The sequence below is a fragment of the Pelophylax lessonae genome, assembly GCF_965119305.1.
Source record: "Pelophylax lessonae genome assembly, chromosome: 2".
Classification (NCBI taxonomy): domain Eukaryota; kingdom Metazoa; phylum Chordata; class Amphibia; order Anura; family Ranidae; genus Pelophylax; species Pelophylax lessonae.
The window spans coordinates 329400519-329424229 of NC_138769.1; the positions used below are offsets into that span (position 1 = coordinate 329400519).

The window sequence follows — 23711 nt, forward strand, 5'->3', positions numbered from 1 at the left end:
GTATAGAATAAAGTCCTGCCTGCTATCCCATAAAACCCTTCCTTCTATTTATAGTTTGTAATCATGCATGTACATGTGGCAGCCATATTTGACCATGACATGCACTAACTCTGCTTCCCATTTCTGCTTTTTCACACAAACCAAGTCTATGAGTTGGCTTACATATAGCATATATCAGATATATTTTGATGAGCCATGAGCACAATGTGCTATACTGTATAATGCATAATTAGGTGATAAGACTACATATGCAGTTTTTTTTTAATGCATTTTCAATATAACAACATCGGAATCGCTCAGTTAAACGAATTAAAGCTTTCATTATTCTTTCATCATCTCTAAAGCATGGAGAAGAGGGAAATCCATCACGTTTTCTTCTTCCACCAAGAACACACTGTCTTCTTGGTGTTGGCTGTGAAACCACATGTTCTCATAGTTTTGGGGACTTGGAGACACGTCACACAAGAGTGGTTGTGTGGAATCAGACCTCACATAGATAGAGGTTGGAGGACTTTGCTCACAGTAGCCTCCAGTGATCACCTGAGCATACTGAACAGTGTCCGTATTGACATAAGACCTCCAATTATTTCTTTCATTTGTATTGGTCACAGGTGTCTCTTTAGTATGATTTTCAGTGACTGGTTTCTTGCCTTGAAATCCCTCCACAATGGATATATCACTTGTTGGGAACTGAGAACTATCAGTGGGGTTAACCATTAACCTAGGCATCTAGAAAGAGAAACATTTAAGAAATTCTTTAGTAAAGTAGAAAAATAATGAGTAGTTTTCATTTGTATTATAGATAGGTAGAAATTGTAATGTTAAGCTATATTCATATTTCAATGTACTCAGGAGTGGATATCGTATGGTGGCAGGGACTTTGGGGCAAATTTACTCAAATTTGTGCACCCAGAATCTGGTGCAGCTGTGCATGGTAACCGATTAGATTTTAACTTTAGCTTGTTCAAGTAGGCCTTGGCAATCAGGCTCCATTCACACTTGTGAGACTCCAAAGTTGCACCGACTATGGAGTGCAACTTTGGTGCAACATTGATGCAACTTTGACGCAACTTAGATACGACTTTGACCAGTGAGAGCCGGTTCACACTATGGCGATCCGACTTAGGGGGTGACCTGTGAAGTCGTGTGCAGCGCGACTTCGGCGCGACTTGCATGGACTTCATAAAATGAATGTCTATGCAAGTCGCTCCAGGTCGCCACGAAGTAGTACAGGACCCTTTTTCTAAGTCGGAGCGACTTGTGTCGCTCCTATTAGAACCGTTCCTGTATTACACAACAGACTGCGACGGACCGCGACTTGTCAGGTTGCCTGACAAGTCGCCTGACAAGTCATACTAGTGTGAACCGGCACTTAAAATGAACAACTGTTGCACAACTGTTGCATTCTATAACATTCAGGTACAACTTTCACGCAACTTCTGAGAGTTAACATTGAAGTCTATGGCCCTCAAGTTGCATGAAAGCTGGACCAAAGTAGTGCATTAACTACTTTGAAGATGCTACAACTTTAAGTCATGCATATATGAATGGTTGTCATTGGAAAACATGGTGAACGACTTGTTTTACAACTTTGATGTCAAAAATTGCATGACAAGTCGCGCAAGTGTGCACAGAGCCTAAAACCTAGAAGCTGATTGGTTACTATGCACAGCTGCACCAGATTCTGTGTGCACAAGTTTTAGTAAATCTCCCCCTTTGTTTATGTCTATGAATCGTAGCAGACTTGGTACTATAGGGCTGCATTTATTTTTTTAGTTATGCCTACTGACAGAGATTTCCATCTCTTCCCTTTGTTTAGCTATGTTCACCTTTATGGCCTGTTCCTCATAGCATTTCTCTACTTTTCCTGTCCACTTAGAAGCATCTGCAAATGGCTTCACAATCTGCATTAGTGGAAGCTCTCTTATTTATTGTCGCACCCCCTGTTTGCACTGCACATAGCATAGACTTAAATATAGCACTTTTTACCATGTTTTCTCCTACTTCATGTCAATTAAAAAAACTCCTATGTTTTATGACACTTAAAAAAAAAAAAAAAAACACATGTAAAAACTGTATTTTGCGAACAAAAAAAAAAAAATAGTAAAATATTAGAAAATTGCTTTGCAGTATTGTGAAATATTTTTGTGAGGTACTGTATAATAATTAACAGAAATTAAAAGGTGTATCTCTGTGCTGTGGTAAAGTGGCAGCTAACACAGCTAGTGAATATACCCAACTTATAAACAGTCTTCAAAAAGATGTGTAGCGCAAAAAATATATGAACAACAATATTAAGTGAATCCGGTGTGCAAATAAACAACAAAATAAACAACAAAGTAAAATAAAGCATGGACTTTATTTCACTTTGTTGTTCATTTACACAACGGATTCACTTAAAGCGGAGTTCCAGCCATTTCACTCACCTGTCCAACGGTCCAGCGATACGGCCGCCCGAAGCCTCGATCCTCTCCCTCGGCGCCAACATCACTGCTGTGGTTACCCGGCTGTGACAGTTTGCGGCTTCACAGCCGGGTACCCACTGCGCATGCGCGAGTCGCGCTGCGCGTCTTGATTGGCCGGCAATCTTCTGGGACCTCTGACATGTCCCAGAAGATTGCAGAGAGGGAGGGGGAGAGGAGAACTTCCGCTCAGGGCGCCGTGGCGCTCCGAGCGGAAGTGGGAGCGGGTACCTGTCAAAACTAGGTACCCACTCCCCCCCCAAAAAAATGACATGCCAAATGTGGCATGTCAGGGGGTTAGAATACCTAAAGCGGAAGTTCCACTTTTGGGTGGAACTCCGCTTTAATATTGTTGTTCATATACGTAGCACTACTCCCATGGGAGCTGCTGGTTATGGGTTCCCCTGGGTTACCATTAGCAACAACATGACAGTTTGACATTTTCCCAAGTGTTTTAGCTCAGTCAGGAAACAGTCCAGTAGCTTTGGTTTTTGTGTTTTTATTTGGAACTTGGATAGGAGAAGGGAATGAGTGGGCTACTCCAACTTTATACAACTATGCACAATTGGCTGGGACGACTTGAAATGCTGAGTAACTCTGAATAACACTAGTCACGGCTAGGCCGCTGCCTCACTTTGCCCTTAGCTGTGAAGTATAAGTGAATGAGCTTTCTGAGGTAATCTGCACTGTACTGCTGAACAACTTCAGGGCCCTTCCTGGCACCCCTTTGTTTCTATTCTTCTGGGTCAACTACACGGCCCCCCTTTTACTGATAAACTTGCTGTGTGAGCTAACTCCTTGATCCCCTGACTTCTCTGGAGTGGTCCCTTCTCTTAGCCAGACTCTTAGGCAGAACTCCTGTTACTCACGATACTGTTTTTCCCAACAGTCTCTGCCAGCAGCTCCACTTGTCAACGCTCTGGATCCTCTGCAGCTCAGCTCCACACACCTGGTTCACTAGGCCGACCACCTGAACCACCTTCCTCACACTTACAGGAGGAGAGACAGTCGTCCACCTTCTCCTGGAAATTTGCTCCTGCCAAAAGACACCCTGCCTCATGCGCTCCCCGCTTTTATCACCAATCCCATGATGCACCTCTCCAGGTGCTAACCCACTGGGACAGTTACAAAAGCTTATGTGTCATTGGCCAGGTTTCCTTCACTGTGCAACAGGCCTCCCCATTGGACACAGTGGAGACACACCCTCAAACCAGAGGAATACACACTGATCATAGAGAGCAGGCCTAACTAAAGATCAGGCTCCCCTGATAAGCAGCAAGAGCATTAGATGCCTTTACCTAGCACCTATCTAGGAGGGTGCTACATATATTTTTAGCGTTATGTATAACAGATAACAGCTTTTTATATAGCGAACTGCAAGGCACCACAAGCAAAAGACTAACAAATAACAGCTTTTCTCATAGCGAACTGCAAGGCACCGCAAGCACAAGATTAGGGGCTCATAGACACTATATGTACATGAAAACTGATGAGAAAACCGCACAGATTTCACTTGCAGACACAGTTTACATCAGTTTCACATCAGTTTACATCAGTTTTCATGTGCATTTCAGTGAGTTTTTATGCGCGTTGACATCAGTTTTCATGCGTGTCAGTTATGTCCCCTGTTCACACCAATGTCGATGCCATATCAGAAAAAATCTGCACTTTGTGGTGTAAACAGGGCACATAAAGAACCATAGTTTTTTTAGAGTCCTTGCAAAACGTGTGCAGAAAATCTGACCTCTCTGCACCATGGTCTAACAGTCACAAGGCCTAATAGTCTGTGGCCAGAAGATCTCTTTCAGTGGTGCGGTGTGGGGTGTATGTATCTAGGAGGGTGTCATGGCTCTAGCATGATGCAGCCTCGGGCCCAAAGTTCCTAGTTTTACTACTCAATGTAAAATATGTACATTGACATTGGTCAGTGCAGTGTAAAGATTACATTACCTCTTCCGTGAAAGAGGTCCATTTGCCCATTCGGCTTTTTGCTGGATCTGGAACTATAGGCCAGAGTTGATTCTTCATTCTGTCAAAGCAAAAAAATCATTACTGGTAAAGGAGGCATAGATGATGACATTTTTGTGAAATACCACGCCACAAGATAAAGTATAGAAACAATATATCCAAGCTGACCTTGAACAAAGGAGACATATGAGTAATAATTGAATCAATGCTTGAATTGAAACAAAATGTAATATCTAAGAGGAATGTAGTCATGTACGATCTCCTGAGTCCTGAATGTAGACAGTAGGAGATAGACAGATTGGGGTAGGGAGTTCTAGAGTATGAGGCAGGCTCTGAAGAAGTTCTGCAGGTTTTCTTGACAGGAGGTAACAAGGGAACTAGAGAACAGTAGGTCTTGGGAAGAGGGTAGACTGAAGGGGGGCCAATGAGAATGGGGTTGCAATAGTTATAACAAGAGATTAAATGAGTACCTTTTGTGGTGTCGTTTGTTGAGAATAGGCAAATTCAGGAAATGTTTTGGAGGTTAAGTCAGCAAGACTTGGACAATGATTGGATGTGTGGCCCAAATGAAAGGTCAAAGTCCAGGTTTACATCTAGCATTCTGGCATGAGCGAAGGGACCGGTAATTGTGCTATTAATCTTGATGGCGTTGGAGGAGTTTTTAATATACACATATAGGCCCAACACTTGTTTGCTACCCAGTTGTAGATAATGTATCCTTGTCCAGCTATTTAAACTTTATATTCACTTGTGGTCTTTCACTGTATAGACTAACTAACAAAAAACAGGTGTGATGGTTTTGTGTTTTCTGAATAGCGAGTTTTCAAACTCCTCAACATCCCCTAAATGGACTTAACCCTTGTTTATTGACTAAGTTTGGCCATCCATGTCCACAGGTGGGCAGCCGAGGGTAACAAAATAAAATAAAAATGACCACACGTTAATTATGTTATTAGTTGTTATTAGTTGGAAATATTATAATTTCTCACAAGGACAAGAAAAGAGATGAAGACATAATTTAAGGAGAGAAGTTCTATGAAGAAGGTGCATCAACAAGTAGGAATTGTCAGTCTCAGAATCTAACAGCTTAAACCAGAATTTACCTTTCATGTTTCATTATGCAGATGATAAACACAAGAATGGTCACCAGAAATAAAAACGGAGCTAGAACCAGGAGCAATAAAGTGTTGTCTGATTTACCTGGAGGAGAATAAGAGATTCAGAATAAAGGAAACAGATGATATATCTTAAAACGTATTTTTAATAGCGTGATGCAAAGTGCAATTAATTGTAGCAACCTACTGCAGCAGAAACATGCATCAAGTTTGTAGTTATTGAGCATAAATCGGACAGTGAATTCTTTTTATGTCTAAGACAGAGGTCTTCAAACTTTATAAATGTAGCACCCTCCTAGATAGGTGCTAGTTAGGGTAAATAGTGTGCTCCATCTGCTTATCAGGGGAGCAGCAGGTAAACCATAGTATGCTCCATCTGCTTATCAGGGGAGCCTGATCAGTAGTTAGGCCTGTTGCATGTGTCCATGTATGATTCATCTGGTCTGAGGGGGTGTCCCCACTGTATCCAATAGGGGAGCCTGTTGGACAGTGGAGGAAATCCAGCCAGTGACACACAGGCTTTTTTGACTATCCCAGTGGGTTGGCACAACAGTAGTGCATCCTGTTGTATGTTATAAATGCCAAGGGCACATGTGACAGGGGGTCTTTGGACGGGAAGCCAGGTCCCAGGAGGAGGGTGATGGCTGTCTCTCCTCCTGTCTGTATGGAAGGTGGTCACAGGCGGCCGGCCTAGTGAGCCAGAAGTGTGGTGCTGAGCCAGGAGGTCCAGTGGATACTTGGGTAAAACAGTGTCCATGAGTACCGAAAAGCCAGGGGTCTGCCCAGGAAAGGGACCAATCCAGTGGAGAATAAGTGGACACGGGCTAGCACACACAGCAAGTGAGAAAGGGGTTGCCAAGTTAGGATCCTGAAGAGGAACTAAATCAGGATCATATTCTTTTACTTCACTTCAGTGGCAAGGTGAAGCAGTGGCCTTGCCGCCCACACTACAGTCAGTGATCCTCAAGATTTGTGCATAATTCATAGTTGTAGTATCCCACTCATCCCTTCTCCCATCCCAGTTCTAAAATAAAACATAAAAACCAAATCCCCTGGACTGTTCATTGTCTGAGCCAAGTGTCTAAAGTGATACGTTTCTACAGACTGTTGCTATGGGTAACCCAGGGGAATCCAGAAAGTGCAATTCTCAGCAGCCTTCTAGGGGGCAGTGCTACATAAACAAAAAGCCACTTTACTTTCCTTCGGATGTTAAGGGGACCAGACTGTGGCAAGTCGGAGTACAAAATTCCCTACCATCAGGTGGAGTAGACAATGTCTCAGGCTTGGTGGTCAGTGGATGTAAATAAATTACATAGGATAAACAGAGAGAAACCAGCACAAAGGCTAATAGTGTAGTGTGTTGAAAAACAGAGTATTTATTATGAAAAAACAAATACAGTCGAGGGGCAAGGCACATACTGTAACCACTTTGGGAGAAAGGACCAAACAAACGTTGCAGATACTGGAGATTGGGAAACCTTGCCGGGATGGAGCAGGATGGACATTCTGTAAGAGCTGAGGCTACCGAGCTGCATGAGGAGGGAAGCCACTTGTCAATGGAAGTGTGCCTGCCAGGAAAAAATGCTGATGGAGTGGTGTCGAGGGTCGGGGCGCATTTCTGAGGGGTTTCCTCTTTCTTCAGCACCTTATCTGGTTATCTGCCTTACCCCTCGACTGTATTTGTGAGTGCATATTATTTGTTTTTTTATAATAAACACTATGTTTTTAACCACTTCAGCTCCGGAAGGTTTACTTCCTCCTTCATGACCAGGCCATTTTTTTTGATATGACACAGTGTTACTTTAACAGACAATTGCACAGTTGTGTGACGCTTTACCCAAATAAAATTGATACCCTTTTACCACAAATAGAGCTTTTTTTTGGTGGTATTTGATCACCTCTGCAGTTTTTATTTTTTAGGCTATAAACCAAAAAAGACTAACAATTTAAAAAAAAAACAAAAAAAAAAACACAATTTTTTAATTTCTGCTATAAAACACATCCAATAAAAAAATGTAAAAAATCTAATTTCTTCATAAATTTAGGCCAATATGTATTCTGCTACATATTTTTTAAAAAACAAAATCCTATAAGCATATATTGATTGGTTTACTTAAAAGTTGTAGGTCTACAAGCTATGGGATATACAGTATTTATGGAATTTTTTTTTTTTTTTTATACTAGTAATGGCAGCTATCAGCAAATTATTGCAGGGCTGTGACATTGCGGCAGACAAATCGGACACTAAGTGATACTTATGACACTTTTTTGGGAACCAATGACACCAATACAGTGATCAGTGCTAAAAATATACACTGTCACTGTATTAATGATGGGAAGGGGTTACCATCAGGGACGATCAAAGGGTTAACTGTGTGCCTAAAATGTGCTTGGTTATTGTGTCAGAGATGCTTGTACTATGGGAAGGCAGAGATCTGTGTTCCTGCTTTGCAGAAACACAGGATCACTACCTCCCTCGCTGACAGGGCGGCAGTCTGCCTTGTTTCCCGAATGATCAGTAGAGCCGCCTTGCCACAGTATACGGTCAGAAAGTAGTTAAAGAGGTTGTAAACCTCCGAATTTTTTTTTTTAAAAAAACAAACACCTGAAAGAAAAACACATAATGAGCTAGTATGAAAATACTTACCTAAGAACGAAGCCCCGCAGTCCCGACCGCTTACCTGTCTCATGGGCGACATGTTCTGTTGCTCTTCTTCCGGGCTTGCGGCATCCGGCAGGAGCCGACGGTAACGGCACGGGGCTCTGAAGGAACGGCACAAGCGGCTGTTCCTTCAGAGCGCATGCACCAGTGATGTCACTGGCTGCATGCAAATTAAATATCTCCTAAACGGTGCATGTTTAGGAGATATTTACAGTACCTATAGGTAAGCCCTAATATAGGCTTACCTATAGGTACAAGTTGCAGAGGAGGGTTTACTTCTTTCTTTAACCATACTACATCATTATCTTTTGCACTTGTTTCTCTCTGTTTATCTTTTGCATGCTCTGGAGCTCCCCCTCTGGCCACCCAGCAGCATTGGAATTTTTCTGTGTAGCTCAGCTGTCAATTGTATAGTGCCTGGGTACCTGTGACCAATACATCATTTATCACTGTAATTTGTACACAGTCTGTGAGTTATTGTTCTACTGCATTTTTACATTGGTGTATATTATTTATTATTCCATTTATCCTCCTGAGCACTCTGTTTTTTCACCTTTTTTGGGGTATTTGAGATGTGCGCGCTGCAGTTTTTTTTAATTTAAATAAATTATATAGCCCTGTGATCAGTGTGAGGAGGAACAATGCCCCATCATTGGTATTAGTGAGATGAATAGTGCCCCATTGTTTTTATTGGTGGGAGAGATAGGTCCCAATCGTTTAAATCAGTTCTAAGGGACATATCTGTAAAGCAGTGAATTTCAGATTCAATAATCATTAGCTGATTTTTTTTTAACTGTAAAGGGAATTATTTAATTTATCATGCTCACATTCACCTGTGCATTTGCCTCATCGAGAGACTATAACCATCATTCGGCAATGTTTGGATTTTGCAATTGTTCATTACCAAATGTGCCATATTTCTAAAGTACTGAACATTACATTTGTTAGGAACATCATCCATATGGCATCTTAAACTAGCAGAAACACTAAACATTTCCATTCCTGTCAATCATTTACATTCTGCACACATCTGCCATGTTTTAACGGAAGATTCAGAATGCAGAATCATTATTTGCACTTTCCTGAGTTCAATCAGGTGCAGAAGGTTTTTATTTTCAAACATTTGAATTTGGCCAAATCAAATGAGCCTCGATTCTGAGGTTGTATATATATATATATTGTGACAGGAAGTCAGGTAAATCTGGGAATGTAGTCACTGAGAGGAGACACATTCCGACCTGCTTTGAAAAGTTCACTAATTATTATAGGGTGTCGGCTGCCAAAGGCAGCAGGAAGGTGTAAAGAAGTTGAAAGGCCTTCAGCTGTTCAGAATGAGGAGATCAAGGCCTCTATAATTTGTCCAGAGAAAATCTATTGAGTGCTGCCTCCTGTCGCCGTGTGGGCTGGGAGAGGAAGGCAGACAAACGGCTGCATCCTGACGCCATGTGGGTAGAGGACAGTCCTGTGTGCCCCCTGAAAGCTGAGTGAGCATGGGGAAGACCTCCTGAAGCGGTGTGCGCTCAGGAGGGTAAAAACGAGTGAAGACGTCTCAAAGGTGAGAAGACGAAGTGTTTCTGTGTGAAAGAAAACAAAGGGACATGTTCAATGGACAATGTTTGTGCTGTGTGAAAAGCAAACAAATGGACATTTGAGTGTCTGCTGTAGGATCAGCAGTGTCGGCCCAACAGTAGGTTGGGAAGACTTCTTAGGCAGGTTCCAGCTGTGAGAAGGTAGCCGCCCACAGAGGCAAGGATTTATTTTGTGTTTTATTTTATTTTGATGTTTTTGCTGCATGCACGTGTTTGAAGAATAAACCAAAAACTATTGTTTTCAACCACTCCTCGGCTATCTCCCTGTGTGCCGACCCCCCCAAAGGGGTCACCCATACGCCTACCACCGAGCTGAGTCCCCACATATGGTGGAGGTATGCAGTGGGCATAAGCAGAGATCCCTGCAAGGAAGTGCAAATGTTTGATGAACTTTATCTGGTGCATGAGATTGCACAATCTATGTGTGCAGGAGAGAAGATCCTGACAGAAAACAAAAAAAAAAAAAAAGTGTTTTAAAGAGACAGCGGTCTCAAAATTATTTGATGAACTTTGTTGTGTCTGGTGCAAGTGACTGCACAAACTGTGTGTGCAGGAAAAGAGATCTTGCAAGAGAGAGAAAAACTACATGTGTTAAAGAGACAGTGGTCTGAAAATTTTTTGCTGGACTGTGAAAAATTTGTTTGTGGAGTTATTGAAGATGGGGCGTTCAAAACGCCTGAAGAATGCAAAGATAGATGAAATGAGAGACCGGATTCTATGGATGGAGGGGATGTTACCGTCTGAACCAGCCCCATCCATGCCTAAAGAGAGTCTACTAAAGAGGAAGGTTGTTGTCCCTAGCAACACTGATGAAACTGCTATGGAGACGCAGTGTGCTCAGATGAAAAGTAAACTCAAAATGGAGGAGATGTTGAAACAACTGATTATATCAAATACAGCTCAACAGCAGGCAAATGCAGCTCAACAGCAGGCAAATGCGGATTTTCAGCAGAGCTTTGCAGCTCAACAAAAGGCTCACCAAGAGAGCATGGCAGGCTGGAAACAGAGACGCCAGCAGCCAATGGAGGCCATCGGTTTGGAAGAAACCGAGTATGTGTGCAGGGCTGAGTTGGATGCCTTGCAACGGAAAATGGAAGAAAAGGAACAAGCCTTGGAATTGCTTAAGATGGAGCATAGAAACTTGCAGGAAACGAATGAACTACTCAAGTCTCATGTGTCACAGTGGGAAGAAACCACTGCTCTTCTTTTGGTCGAGTTGCAAAAACGTCAAGACACTATAAAGGAGAAAGATACCATCCTCATGGAAAAGGAAATTGAAATTCAGACTTTGCAGAAGCAAAGCATGTGTGAAATGTTGGAGTTGCGTAATCAGCTGGAAAAAAGTCTTCAGTGTTTGGAAGTTACAAAAATAGACCTGCAGGAGTCGCAGGAACAGAATGTCGCTCTGAAAACGACATTGTCTCTCAGCGACAACGAGAAAAGTGAAAGAGAGGCTAAATTACTGAGTACTGTGTATGAGCTCACCACTTTGAGCAATGTGGTAGATGAATTACGTGCAGACTGTGAAAGTTGGAAAGGTGAAGCCCAACGTTTCCAGCAGCAGTTAAAGGAGAAAGAAGCCTGTGTGGCAGAATTACAGTCTCATTCCCAGAAACTAGCCAATGAGGTGAAGGCTCTTATGCAGGGAAAAGGAGATTGTGAACATAAGAGGGAAAAAGTAGAGGCACAGCTTCTGGAATCGGAAGTCAAGATGTCAGAAGGTGACCGATTGTGTGCTAAGCTGTCAGAGAAGGCAAACCGACTGCAGGTTGAGTTGGACAATGTTACAAATCAGCTTTTTCAAGCAGACAGCAAATCTAGAGAAATTGCGGAAGATTTTTCTATCTTGGAATCGCAGCTGCAAGACACGCAGGAACTCTTACAGGAAGAGAGGTGTAAAAGGCTGAGTTTTAGCACAAAGCTCAAACAAATGGAAGATGAGAAAAATGGCTTCCTGGAACAATTAAAAGAGGAGGCGGAAGAAAAGAAAAACCTATCAGAGCAAGTCGCAACATTGCAAGCTCAGATAGCGGATATGAAAAAACGCATGGAAGAAAGCGTTGGTTCATTACAGTGTGTTGAAGATGTGAAAAAGAAGTTTGATCAGATGCTTGGTGAAGAGAAGACTGTGTCTGCAAAATATGCAGAAGAACGCGCACGTGCAGAAACGGAGGTGCGTGATAACGAGAGCAAAGCCCTGTTCTTGGCTCGCTCTTTGGAGGAAGCTCTAGAGTGTAAGGCTGAACTAGAAAGTGTTGACAAACAGCTGCGTACAGAAATGGAAGAATTGGTCCGCTCCAAGGATGATGTTGTGAAAAGCGTTCAGGAGCTAGAAAAGTCTAAGCGAGCCTTAGAACAGCAAGTAGAAGAGATGAAGATTCCGTTGCAGGAACTGGAAGAGGAATTCCAGGCAACAGAGGATCTGTCCCAAAGAGGGGATAGTGTGCCTGATGCAGTTTTTAAAAGGATCAGTGTTTTGGGGTCTGTCCTAAATGAGCCTCAGAAATGTGATGACATGTGGCTTGAATCACCCCTTTGGAATAAACCGTTCCTTCAAAAACTTCAAGCATTGGAAAATGTATCATTAGAACTTCAGCAAACAAAGGAGCTGAGTAAGAAATGTGATGATTTCTCAGTTCAGGCTGAAAACCTAGTGGGGAAAACTAAGGCTGTTGGTGAAAACGTGAAGCAAATGAATAAGTGCCTTTCAGGGAGTGTTTCCAAAATGGAACTGGTGAAAGACGGGTGGCAGAAGTTTGATCGTGATCTTGAGATACATTCCATGTGGAATTCAGATAGAGAAAAGGAACTAGGTGACCTTGAGCGGTCAAATAGTTCAGCAGAAAGTGCATTGAAGAAACCTGTAAAAGAATGTGTTGCAGTTCCATGCTTCTTCACTGATGCAGAGAGGAGGTCTATAATGGATACCACCCAGATTGCTGGGTTCAACTGTGTTGTTGCCTTTAACCCCTATGTTGGTGGAAGGAAAGTTGATGATGTTCTGGTTGGCTACTTCTGTGAAGAGTTTGGCAAGAAATATAAACTGAATATCAAATCAAATAGTAGGCCTTTACTGCGACTCGCTCAGGAGGGCGAAAAGTTTAAGAAGTTGATGAGTGCAAATGCTTCAGATCTGCCTATGAATATGAAATGTTTGGTGAATGATATTGATGGGAAAAGGAACAGGGGTCACTTTGAAGAAATGTGTGACAGCCTGTTGTCTCAATTGGAAAATCCTCTGCACAGCATCTTAGAGCAAGCAAAGCTCAAGAAGGAAGATCATTCCCTTTTACAACAAAAAGTCAATGATTGTGTACAGCTGTATGGAGAGGCAACTCAAGTCACAGAGGGATGTCAAGAGTCCCTACTTGGAACAAAGCTTAGTGAAGCAAAGGTTCTCAAAGTTTTGTGGAAAACATTTATGGATTGCAGAGAGAGGCGTCTTAAGAATGTTGAAGACATTAAGACTAGCCCAATTGAGTTGCCTATGGATCACGGTCCTCCATGGTGGATTGGACAGACGGTTATGAGGGACAAGCTGTCTGACATTTATGAGAAAGCTGTCAATGAAGATGACAGAAACGAGAAGGAGCAAAATGATGCCAAAAATGCAGTTGAAGAATGTGTATATGAGATGAGAGACAAACTGTGTGGCATTTATGAGAAATCCGTCAATGAAGATGACAAAACAGTTTCATCCGGAAGCTTGAGGATAATAGGAGGCTTATCAGTGAGTCAGCAGTGCCTGACACATGCGTGCCTGGAAATATGTGTCCCAACCCTAGGGTTGAAACAAGAGGGGGGGGTATGTGACAGGAAGTCAGGTAAATCTGGGAATGTAGTCACTGAGAGGAGACACATTCCGACCTGCTTTGAAAAGTTCACTAATTATTATAGGGTGTCGGCTGCCAAAGGCAGCAGGAAGGTGTAAAGAAGTTGAAAGGCCTTCAGCTGTTCAGAATGAGGAGATCAAGGCCTCTATAATTTGTCCAGAGAAAATCTATTGAGTGCTGCCTCCTGTCGCCGTGTGGGCTGGGAGAGGAAGGCAGACAAACGGCTGCATCCTGACGCCATGTGGGTAGAGGACAGTCCTGTGTGCCCCCTGAAAGCTGAGTGAGCATGGGGAAGACCTCCTGAAGCGGTGTGCGCTCAGGAGGGTAAAAACGAGTGAAGACGTCTCAAAGGTGAGAAGACGAAGTGTTTCTGTGTGAAAGAAAACAAAGGGACATGTTCAATGGACAATGTTTGTGCTGTGTGAAAAGCAAACAAATGGACATTTGAGTGTCTGCTGTAGGATCAGCAGTGTCGGCCCAACAGTAGGTTGGGAAGACTTCTTAGGCAGGTTCCAGCTGTGAGAAGGTAGCCGCCCACAGAGGCAAGGATTTATTTTGTGTTTTATTTTATTTTGATGTTTTTGCTGCATGCACGTGTTTGAAGAATAAACCAAAAACTATTGTTTTCAACCACTCCTCGGCTATCTCCCTGTGTGCCGACCCCCCCAAAGGGGTCACCCATACGCCTACCACCGAGCTGAGTCCCCACAATATATATATATATATATATATATATATATATATATACAGTAAATATGTATTTGTATGTTTTTAAATTATTACTGCACATTGCTATTTTTTTTACATTTTCTAAATGCTGCAGTTACATAAAGATGACTTGACACACCATTAGGCATGCCCCCAAATATTGATTTGCTATGCTCAGCAAATCCTGTAAAAACAAATTGCTGATGGAGTGAACATTTTTTTTATTCTTGATAGTATTATTGGATGCCTATCTTCCCTGAAAATGCTTTTCTGGCACCTAGATTTTTAAAAATTGATTCTTTAGTAGTTATGTTGCTCTTACTCTTGCATGGTATAAAGCAACTGACAACAGTGTCCATATATCATGAGAAACTCAAACATTGGCCCATATTGATCCATCCCCTTGTGTGTCATAAAGATGTACACACAGCAAAGCACTACCACAAATACAACTATGTTCTACTAACACTAAAAGACAACAAAACAGTCTGATTAGTGTAAGTTTAAACCTAACCTAGACCAGTATCTAGTTTTTTACATGGTTGATCATGCATGGAATGGCCAGAATATTACCTGACCATCTGTGTCATTTGGAGAACTGGAAGGTCCAGCATTTTACACAAACATCTACATAATGCGGAGAAGCATTAGAAATAGTTTTATTGTAACTTCACACACAAGCTACACGCTATGATATAACTGCATTGGCCATCTTGATAGCGGAATATCTAAGCCCCGGAAGTTGACTCTGCCACATATATGAACATGGATTATTGAATTATTTTGTTCTATCAATGGGCCATATGTTGCCTGTTCATTATTGTCATGTAATTTTTCCACTTTTTTTCCTTACTTAGTCTGTTACAGTCTGAATTCTAAATGAATATGCTTTACCCCCTTCACCTAATGATATGGTCTGTAAACAATATTCAAAATTTCTCTATATCTCCTTTTCAGTTTCAAACACTGTATCCCTTCATCTTTTTTAAAGCTTTTTTCTTACCTGGAGCAGCGGTATAAACCGTTAGTATGGTACCATTCACGCTGCCTCCAGCTGTAGAACTTCTTAAAAACACTTGGTATGTTGTGAAGGGGAGAATATTTTTTATCTTGAATCTTGTGACTGTGCCTTGTACTGTTGAAACTAGAATCAAGAAATACAAATATTTACTAGTACCATTTTGGATCTCAGACATAAATGTGTTTGTAAGAAAAACAGTTTTCCTTAAAAAGTGAATCTGCCACTAGAAATAGGTCAGCCATTGATGGAAAAGGCACACAGCTATAATTTTAAATAATGACAGTTAGAAGTATGAAAATGGAGTTGGAGTTGGGAGATTCAACTCAGTGATGTTGTGTGCTTTGGAAAAATTATACTATAGTGCTGCAGCTGCACAGCCTCTCTCTAAAGCCTTGGTGCCCAACCTGCGGCCCTTTGGTATGTGATGTACGGCCCTTTAGTATATGAAGTGCGGTCCTTAGACCTCAGCAGTCTATTGAGGACACATTGATTAGGGTAATAATCTCTACTTGCCTCATGTAACACGTTTTCAGTTTTGTATTTTCTTCTGTAGCATATCCCCAGCCAAAAATGTAGCATGTCCACGCTCTCTGACCCTCATAGGTCTGCAGTTTCTGATTATCGTTTCAAGCATTACATATATTGAACATTATGTGCAGCCCTTTGGTGAAGTCAAGGGCAGCATTTAGCTCATAAGTTGACAACCACAAGTCTAAGGACATCAAAAGTCTTCAAAGTAATACCAACAGATGTTAGCTTTACTTCAGTACCCATTTATTAGCTTCACAGGCTGCAGATGGACTTTCAATTTATATGTATTGTGGCTTAGGGCCAGAATGGCCTACCAGGATACCGGGAAATCTCTCGGTAGGCCGGCAAGGCGGCCTGCCTTGGGGCTGCTTTGAGGGCAGCAGCGCCTGTAAAAAATATGGCTGTGGCTGGGCCGGGCCCAGGCCGACGTGCCATCTGCACATGCACCGCCGCCGCTTCGGAAAACCCGTACACACTCGGCCATTTTTGGGCAGGCAGGGCACAAGCGCTGTGACGTAATAGCGCCGGGCAGCGCCAATTTTAAATGTAAGGCAGCAGTGGTGTTCTGTCTGGCGTTGGCACCTGCCTCATCACAGCCCAGTAAGACCCCTCTGTAGCCTCTGACATCTGCTGTACCATGCCTGCAGCCTCTGCATCTCCTGTACCATGCCCACAGTCCCTCTATCTCCTGTACCATACCCTCAGCCCCTGCATCTCCTGTACCATGCCCGCAGCCCCTGCATCTTCTGTACCATACCCGCAGCCCCTGCATCTCCTTCACCATGCCCACTGCCTCCTCCTGTACCATGCCCGCAGCCTCTACATCTCCTGTACCATGCCTGCAGCCCCTGAATCTCCTGTACCATGTCTGCAGCCTCTGACATCTCCTCCTGTACCATGCCCACAAAGCCCCTGCATCTCCTGTACCATGTCTGCAGCCCCTGCATCTCCTGTACCATGCCCACAGCCCCTGCATCTCCTATACCATGTCCGCAGCCTCTGATATTCCCTCTTGCACCATGCTCCCACAGCCTCTGCATATCCTATACTATGCCCACAGCCCGTGCATCTCCTGTACAATGCCTGCATGCCTCCAAATTCTCCTCCTGTACCATGTCTGCAGCCTCTGCATCTCCTGTACTGTGCCCGCAGCCCCTGCATCTCCTGTACCATGCCCACAGCTCCTGCATCTCCTGTACCATGCCTGCAGCCACTGCATCTCCTGTACAATTATCGTAGCCCCTGCATCTCCTGCACCATTCCCACAGCCTCTGAATCTCCTGTACCATGCCCGCAGCCTCTGCACCTCCTGTACCATGCCCGCAGCCTCTGCATCTCCTGTATTATGCCTGCAGCCCCTGCATCTCCTATACCATGCTCGCGGCTTCTGCATCTCCTGTACCACGTTCACAGCCTCTGCATCTCCTGTACCATTTCCGCAGCCTCTGCATTTCCTGTACCATGCCCGCAGCCTCTGACAGCTCATGTACCATGTCCGCAGCCTCTTTATCGCCTGTACCATGTCCGCAGCCTCTGACATCTCCTCCTGTACCATGTCTGTAGCCTCTGCATCTCCTGTACCAAGTCCTCAGCCCCTACATCTCCTGTACTATGTCTGCATCTGCATCTCCTGTACCAAGTCCGCAGCATCTGACATCTCCTCCTGTACCATGTCCCCAGCCTCTGACATCTCCTGTACCATGTCCTCAGCCTCTGACCATCTCCTCCTGTACCTTTTCTGCAGCCTCTGACATGTCGTTCTGTACTGTTTCTACAGCCTCTGACATGTCCTCCTGTACCATGTCCGCAGCCTCTGACACGTCCTCTTGTACCATGTCCACACAACCTCTGACCACCTCCTGTACTATGTCCGCACTTTTACTACTTTTAACCACCATTTGCTCTATTAAAGCCCTATATGCTTTCATATCTGTCTTATCTATATATAATACACTCTTCAAATGTGCTTTAAAATGCATGGTTTTCCTTTTTATGAACAAGAAAATAATGGCGTTATGCTTTTGGGATGGTATAATAATGCTATGGGACTGGTATGAAGTTATTTCCAGGGCCGGTTTTTATTCCCAGTCCGGCCCTGTTGAGGCTGTGTGGTGTATGTTCAGGTACTTTTCTGGGGTTATAGGGGTTACAGCTAAGTATTATTAATGTGCTGAGGGAGGGGGTAAAAAATATGCTAAAGTGCACCTATTCTTTACATGTATCCTCAGAAAATGTTATATGTCAATATGTCTGGACTACTGTCAGCATATGATCAGCTTCAGCAGTTTAAATCTTAAGAAATATGTTTTAACAGGTGAAACATTTTTTACCACAATGTATAATGAATACATAAGAAATGCTTACAGTCTTCTTTGCCATTGGGGTCTCTCCAGAAAACAGTATAGCTGGTAATAAAGCCATTGCGTTTCTCAGGAGGAATCGGTTCCCACTGCACCTCAGCTTGTGACTCATCAACACTGACTGGTTTGAGTTCTGGTGAAAAGGCAGGTGCTATGGAGACAATAACATTTACAAATTGATATTTAAAGAGTAATCAAATTTTTTTTGAGAAAAAAAAAATCCCCTCTGGGTGCTCAATGTACAATGCAAGGATTTTAACAAACTTTGTTGCAGATTCCTACTTGTTTCTGCTCTGATTAGCTGTTTGTTTGGCCATGATTTGTGCATTCTGACACTGAATGGGACTGGTTCATTATAATCAGCTAAGGCACTTTCAGTGTTCTGATGAGAAAAGTTGCAGGATCTGCATCTCTTTAGAAGTAATTAACCTTTATAGAGTACAACAGAGTACAGAACACCTCCAGGTTGCCATATTGCATTGATTTTTACAGAAAATGGTTGGTGTAGCAATTGTATATGCTGTATTTTTTTCTTGTTCTATATATTTTTTTGGTGTTACCCTTTATTGGAAAAGATAAATATTCTGTCGGAATTAAAGTGGTTCTAAAGGCAGAAGGTTTTTTATCTCAATGCATTCTGTGCATCTAAGCGGAGTTCCACCCTAAAATAAATTTTTTAACTAAAAATACCCCTAGGACAGTCAGGGCTAGCGCATTTAAGCATTTAAGCCTCTGAACTGTCCCCTGTTTAGCTTACCTGTAAGAAGAAAAACTTACCTTGAAAATTTCTTGTCCAGCGCTGCCATCTGCGTTGTGGGCAGCTGAAGCCGTAGCGTCCCTCTTCGTGTCCACTTCCGTGATGTCAGAGTCCCAGAATGCCCTGCTCGTCACTTCCGGTGCAGGCGCATCATCCCGCAGCTGGTTTTGGGCATGCCCAGAAGCTTTTCAAATTGATTTAGCAGGGAATGAAGCGCCAGCACCGGAAGTGACGAGTGACACCGGTGCAGGCGCATTGACTCCAGGGATTGATGACTCTCATCTCCCAGGAGTCAATGCAAAGGAGGAAGTGACGTTGGGGGCCACGGAAGTGGAAGGAAGGTTAATTTTCAGAAAAAATAAGGTAAGTGAAACAAAAAAAATAATAACTATCCAATTCTTTTTCAGGTTGTTTTAAGCTAACGAAAGGTGCAAAGTTGTAAAATAGGGTGGAACTCCGCTTTAAGATGAAAAAAACCTTCTGTGTGCAGCTGCTCCCCTCAGCCCCCCTAATACTTACGATCAAGTGACATTGCATGAGAACTTTGGCTGTCCAGGGACTCTCGCTATTCATTGACTGAGACAGCAGTGGGCGCCATTGGCTCCCGCTGCTGTCAATCAAAGTCATTAAGCCAATGAGGAGAGGGGTACAGGGCCGAGCCGAGGTTTGTGTCTAAATGGACACACAGAGCAACGGCTTGGCTCGTGTTCCCCTATAGCAAGCTGCTTGCTGTGGGGGCACTCGGCAGGATGGAAGGCCCAGGAGCGCCAGTGAGAGACCCGAGAAGAGGAGAGGAGAATCGGGGCGGCTCTGTGCAAAACCACTGCACAGAGCAGGTAAGTATAACATTTTTGTTATTTTTAAACTAAAAAAAAACCAAAACTTTAATATCACTTTAAGCAATGTGATAATAATGCTTAAATTAAAATCAAACCAATCTCAACATACTTTTTTTATTTAGGGTGTAATAGGGCAAGGATTTCTACTCACAGTTAGGCCTCTCAGTTTAAATCTGAATTGGGACTGGTATTTGTAGACATTGTACTAGCTGGCAAGGACTAAAAGTTGTCTCTGTCCTCCAAAGTTTGAAAAAACATATTTTTTAACAAGCAAAACAGCTGCCTGTTATTGTAAAACACATTTACAATCAAATAAAAAAAAAAATTACCTGCTTCTTTGGAATAGACATTAGTTTGAACCGATGTTCCAATGCTGTCATTATACACAGGGTACAGTGTCACCGTGTACATCTGATAAGGCTGAATATTGTCTGCAATATAGAACACAGACATAGGATTATATAGTGTAATTATTTTCCTTATGCACATTTGTTTTTGCAATTCTGATCTTTAAGAAATGTCTGTGACACTCACTGCTACACCCTGCCAGGAATGTAAAAGAGTTTTAGAATTAGCTTTCACAGATGCTAAGGTTCTTTAATTTCAGATTACAGTATTCAGAGGTGGTAATGAATTTAAAACATGGTTTTAATTAAAATAAAAATAGTGCAAGAAATAACTTACAGATAAGGTATTACAAAACAGAAAATAAGCAACAGTAAAAGAAATGGGATAAAAAGTTAAAAGTACTTAGTAAAGTCTGCCTAGTCCATGGTTTTGAGTAATTTTTTTTGCAGAGTAGTCCAACCTTAAAATGGAACTATACTCACCTGTTCTCCAGTGCTGTGATCCCTGAAGCCCCCCATCAACCACTGAACTCTTTAATCCAGAGGCTTCTAGGTATTGATCCAGCTCCAAGTAAATTGGCCGCCCCAAAATGACGTCACTCCCATGCATGCATGGGAGTTCAGTCATTCGACACTTCTGAATTTCTACACTGAGCTGTGTATGCGCAACTCAGTGTTACAGAGTGGGCAGGCAGGTGAGGGAAATTTAATGTAGAAGAGACATGGTATGGTATGTCTCTTCTATGGTAAAAAATCCTGCCTGGGGTAGTCGGGCATGTGAGCAGTGCAGTGAGAGAGCCCTGTTTGTTAATCTCTGATCCTGACATGATCCTGTGAGCAGAACGCTCAATATTGGCCTCTTTTGCCAGGGAACAGACAGAGGGACACCACTGGTGCTTGTTGAGTTGAGCCAAATCCTAAGCCACCAGGAGGTTGGCTGGCCGGTTCCTGTGGGGGTCTCAAGATGGCGCTGGGGGCCATGAGGCAGAGGAAGAGCAGCCTCATGACATGCAGCCTATGAAGTCTGGACAGCCCATAACCCCTGCGCCTGGATCAGTGAGTCCTATGCCTCAAAGGGCTTCTATGAAGTACAGGGGGAAATCGCTGGACAGGCTGGATACAAGGCAGGGAGATGTGTGCAGGAGGGAGAGGGGGAGTCTGAACCCTCACTCAATCAGATAATGGCTGCCATACACTTGTGCCAGTCTACACTAACTGATTATATTTAGGGCCTAAAGCTGGAATTTTCTTTTCTGAAGCAAGATGTCCAGAAAGTAAGGGAGAGAATGGCTGCAGCAGAACAGCATACCAGCTTTCTGGAAGATACTGTCAGGCCCATGGATACTGCAGTGCAGGTGGCAAAAAAGGCCCTTTCTTAGCATACACTAAAAATGTCTGACATGGCAGATCATATGCGCAAAAATAACATCAGATTGGTGGTATTCCCAGAAGACGCGGAAGTGAGCACCCTGAAGATTTTCTGGAGGGTTGGCTCTGTACCTTTACCCATTTGTTTTCCATTTGTTTTCCATTGAGAGGGCACCACCAAATGGGGTAATACCTCCTCCCATGATAGCGAAGATTCTGAATTTCCATGACCTGAATAATATTCTAAGTGGCGAGAAATGGTCCTGAGCTGGAATTTAATGTCTATCGTATCTCCATCTACCCTGATTTTCCTGTTGCCACTCAGAAGCAGCAGGCCAGCTATCAGCAAGTGAAGAACGCCTCAAGGACCTCAATATGGTTTATAGCATGCTCCCATTGTGGGTGGTGGATAAAAGGAAAGCCCATTTATTAACAACCCCTACTGAGGCTACTAGATGGTTGGATGCCTGTGGCACCCCAAGGGGAGGTAGTTCCTCACACCCTTCCTGAGAATGTTGCTCTATCAAGCTGTTGGTGGGAGAGGGCTTCTGTCTGTTTTTATTTTTGGGGTGTTCTTGCTGGACCGAGATTTCCATGTCTGAGCCTTACTAGGGTTACGCTCTGCTCATGCCTACCAGAAGATGCTTGGAGATTAGCAGAGCTTTGCTCCAGACACTGTACTTTTATATGAAAACTAAATACAAAAGAGCAGCACTAATGAACACTCAGTGTAAAGTCAATACGGTAAAACATGTGAAAGTGAATAATCCAAATGTTTACAAATTAAAAAAGGAAAATATAAAAGCATAAAATCAACAGTCCCAAGTGATATAGGTGACATAGATGTCCAGTATGGCGGTGATCACAGTGTTCAGCAGATCCCAACACCAACAGAGAATGGAGATATGTTATGCTCACCAGAATGGTAGGACTCAGAGTGCCGTATAGCACCTGGGTCAAAACAGCTTGATATGGTATAGATGGATTTTCCAAATCAATAGGAAGAAAACCATGGATGTTCAGGTAAGGTCTTGTAGCAGATATGTCGTCACACCAAAAACTCCCACTCCCACCGAGTCAAGAGAGGCACTGTCAGGGTCGCTGACGTCACACATACTTTTATATGACACTGTTGACCCGTGGAGGTCTCCTTTACTTTGTTTTGAACATTTTGGAACTGGTAATATCAGACTGTAGGGGCCTGTGAGACTCTTTTGGGTCTCCTCTCCGTTTCCAATGCATGTTATTTAGTTCCAGGTATAAGGTACTTGGCAAGTTGGGGCTGGGTGCAGGGTGGGGGGGTGTTAGGACTTTGTTTTTTTTAACACATTTTTTTGGACTCGATTTTTTTTCCATTGGTGTTTGCAGTGTGTGTGCTATACTTACATCTTTTTCTATGCATTACTACATACTCCTTGATGTTTATGGGGACCCATACTTCATATACAATCCTGGAGCTCTTATTAGTTGCCTAAGATGGTGGTGGTAGTCTGCAGATCCTTTATTTCATGTTCTTTCACTAACAGAGATATCAGTGAATCTGCAGTTAGTGTACGGGTCTTAATTTGAAATTTAAACGCTCATTGATCTATAATTTCCTTACAAAGTATAAGCCACACCTAATTATCTTGCAGGGGACTCATTTACTGTGCTCCAGGATTCTTTCTTTGAAAAGGACTCATATTGTCAGGCCTACTACTCCACTTTTTCCTCCTATGCTAGAGGGGAGTCTAGATTTGGTGATGAAGGCATTATCCATATTTATACATGTGGTTAAAATTGATTTATATTGGCGGTATGTAATTCTGGTTATAAAAGTGTTGAACAAGTTCCTAACATTGGTTAATGTATATGTGCCTCCTCCCTTCTCGCTCTTGCATCTGGATGATATGCTCAAAAAAAACTCTTGAGATTGCGGAAGGGAGAAACTTTATCATGGGTGACTTTAATGCGGTGGCGGATTCCTCCATGGACAGTTTGGGCTCTCTGGTCCCCTTGGTGGGATGGTTGTCTACTTATGGATTTCGTAATGTTTGGCTTTATAAGCATCCAGATCTTTCGAAAAATATTCTTGTTACTCTGAGACGAATAAGTCATTATCCAGAATAGACACCATTCTTGCTAAGGGTGATGGGTTGAGCCTGGTGGATT

General features: G+C 42.9%; 1 protein-coding gene across 1 annotated transcript in view; it reads right to left on the bottom strand.

Annotated features, from left to right (window-relative positions):
* Positions 1-301: 301 nt before the first annotated feature.
* CSF3R (colony stimulating factor 3 receptor) overlaps positions 302-23711 on the bottom strand; it is a 55445-nt gene continuing 32035 nt past the window's right edge. Inside the window, exons 10-15 of the mRNA XM_082245675.1 lie at positions 20175-20276; positions 18254-18400; positions 15341-15481; positions 5534-5630; positions 4413-4491; positions 302-729 (exon numbers count right to left, since the gene is read on the bottom strand). Coding sequence (XP_082101801.1) covers positions 322-729; positions 4413-4491; positions 5534-5630; positions 15341-15481; positions 18254-18400; positions 20175-20276 — 974 coding nt within the window. The 3' untranslated portion in view covers positions 302-321. The remainder of the gene's footprint in view (positions 730-4412; positions 4492-5533; positions 5631-15340; positions 15482-18253; positions 18401-20174; positions 20277-23711) is intronic.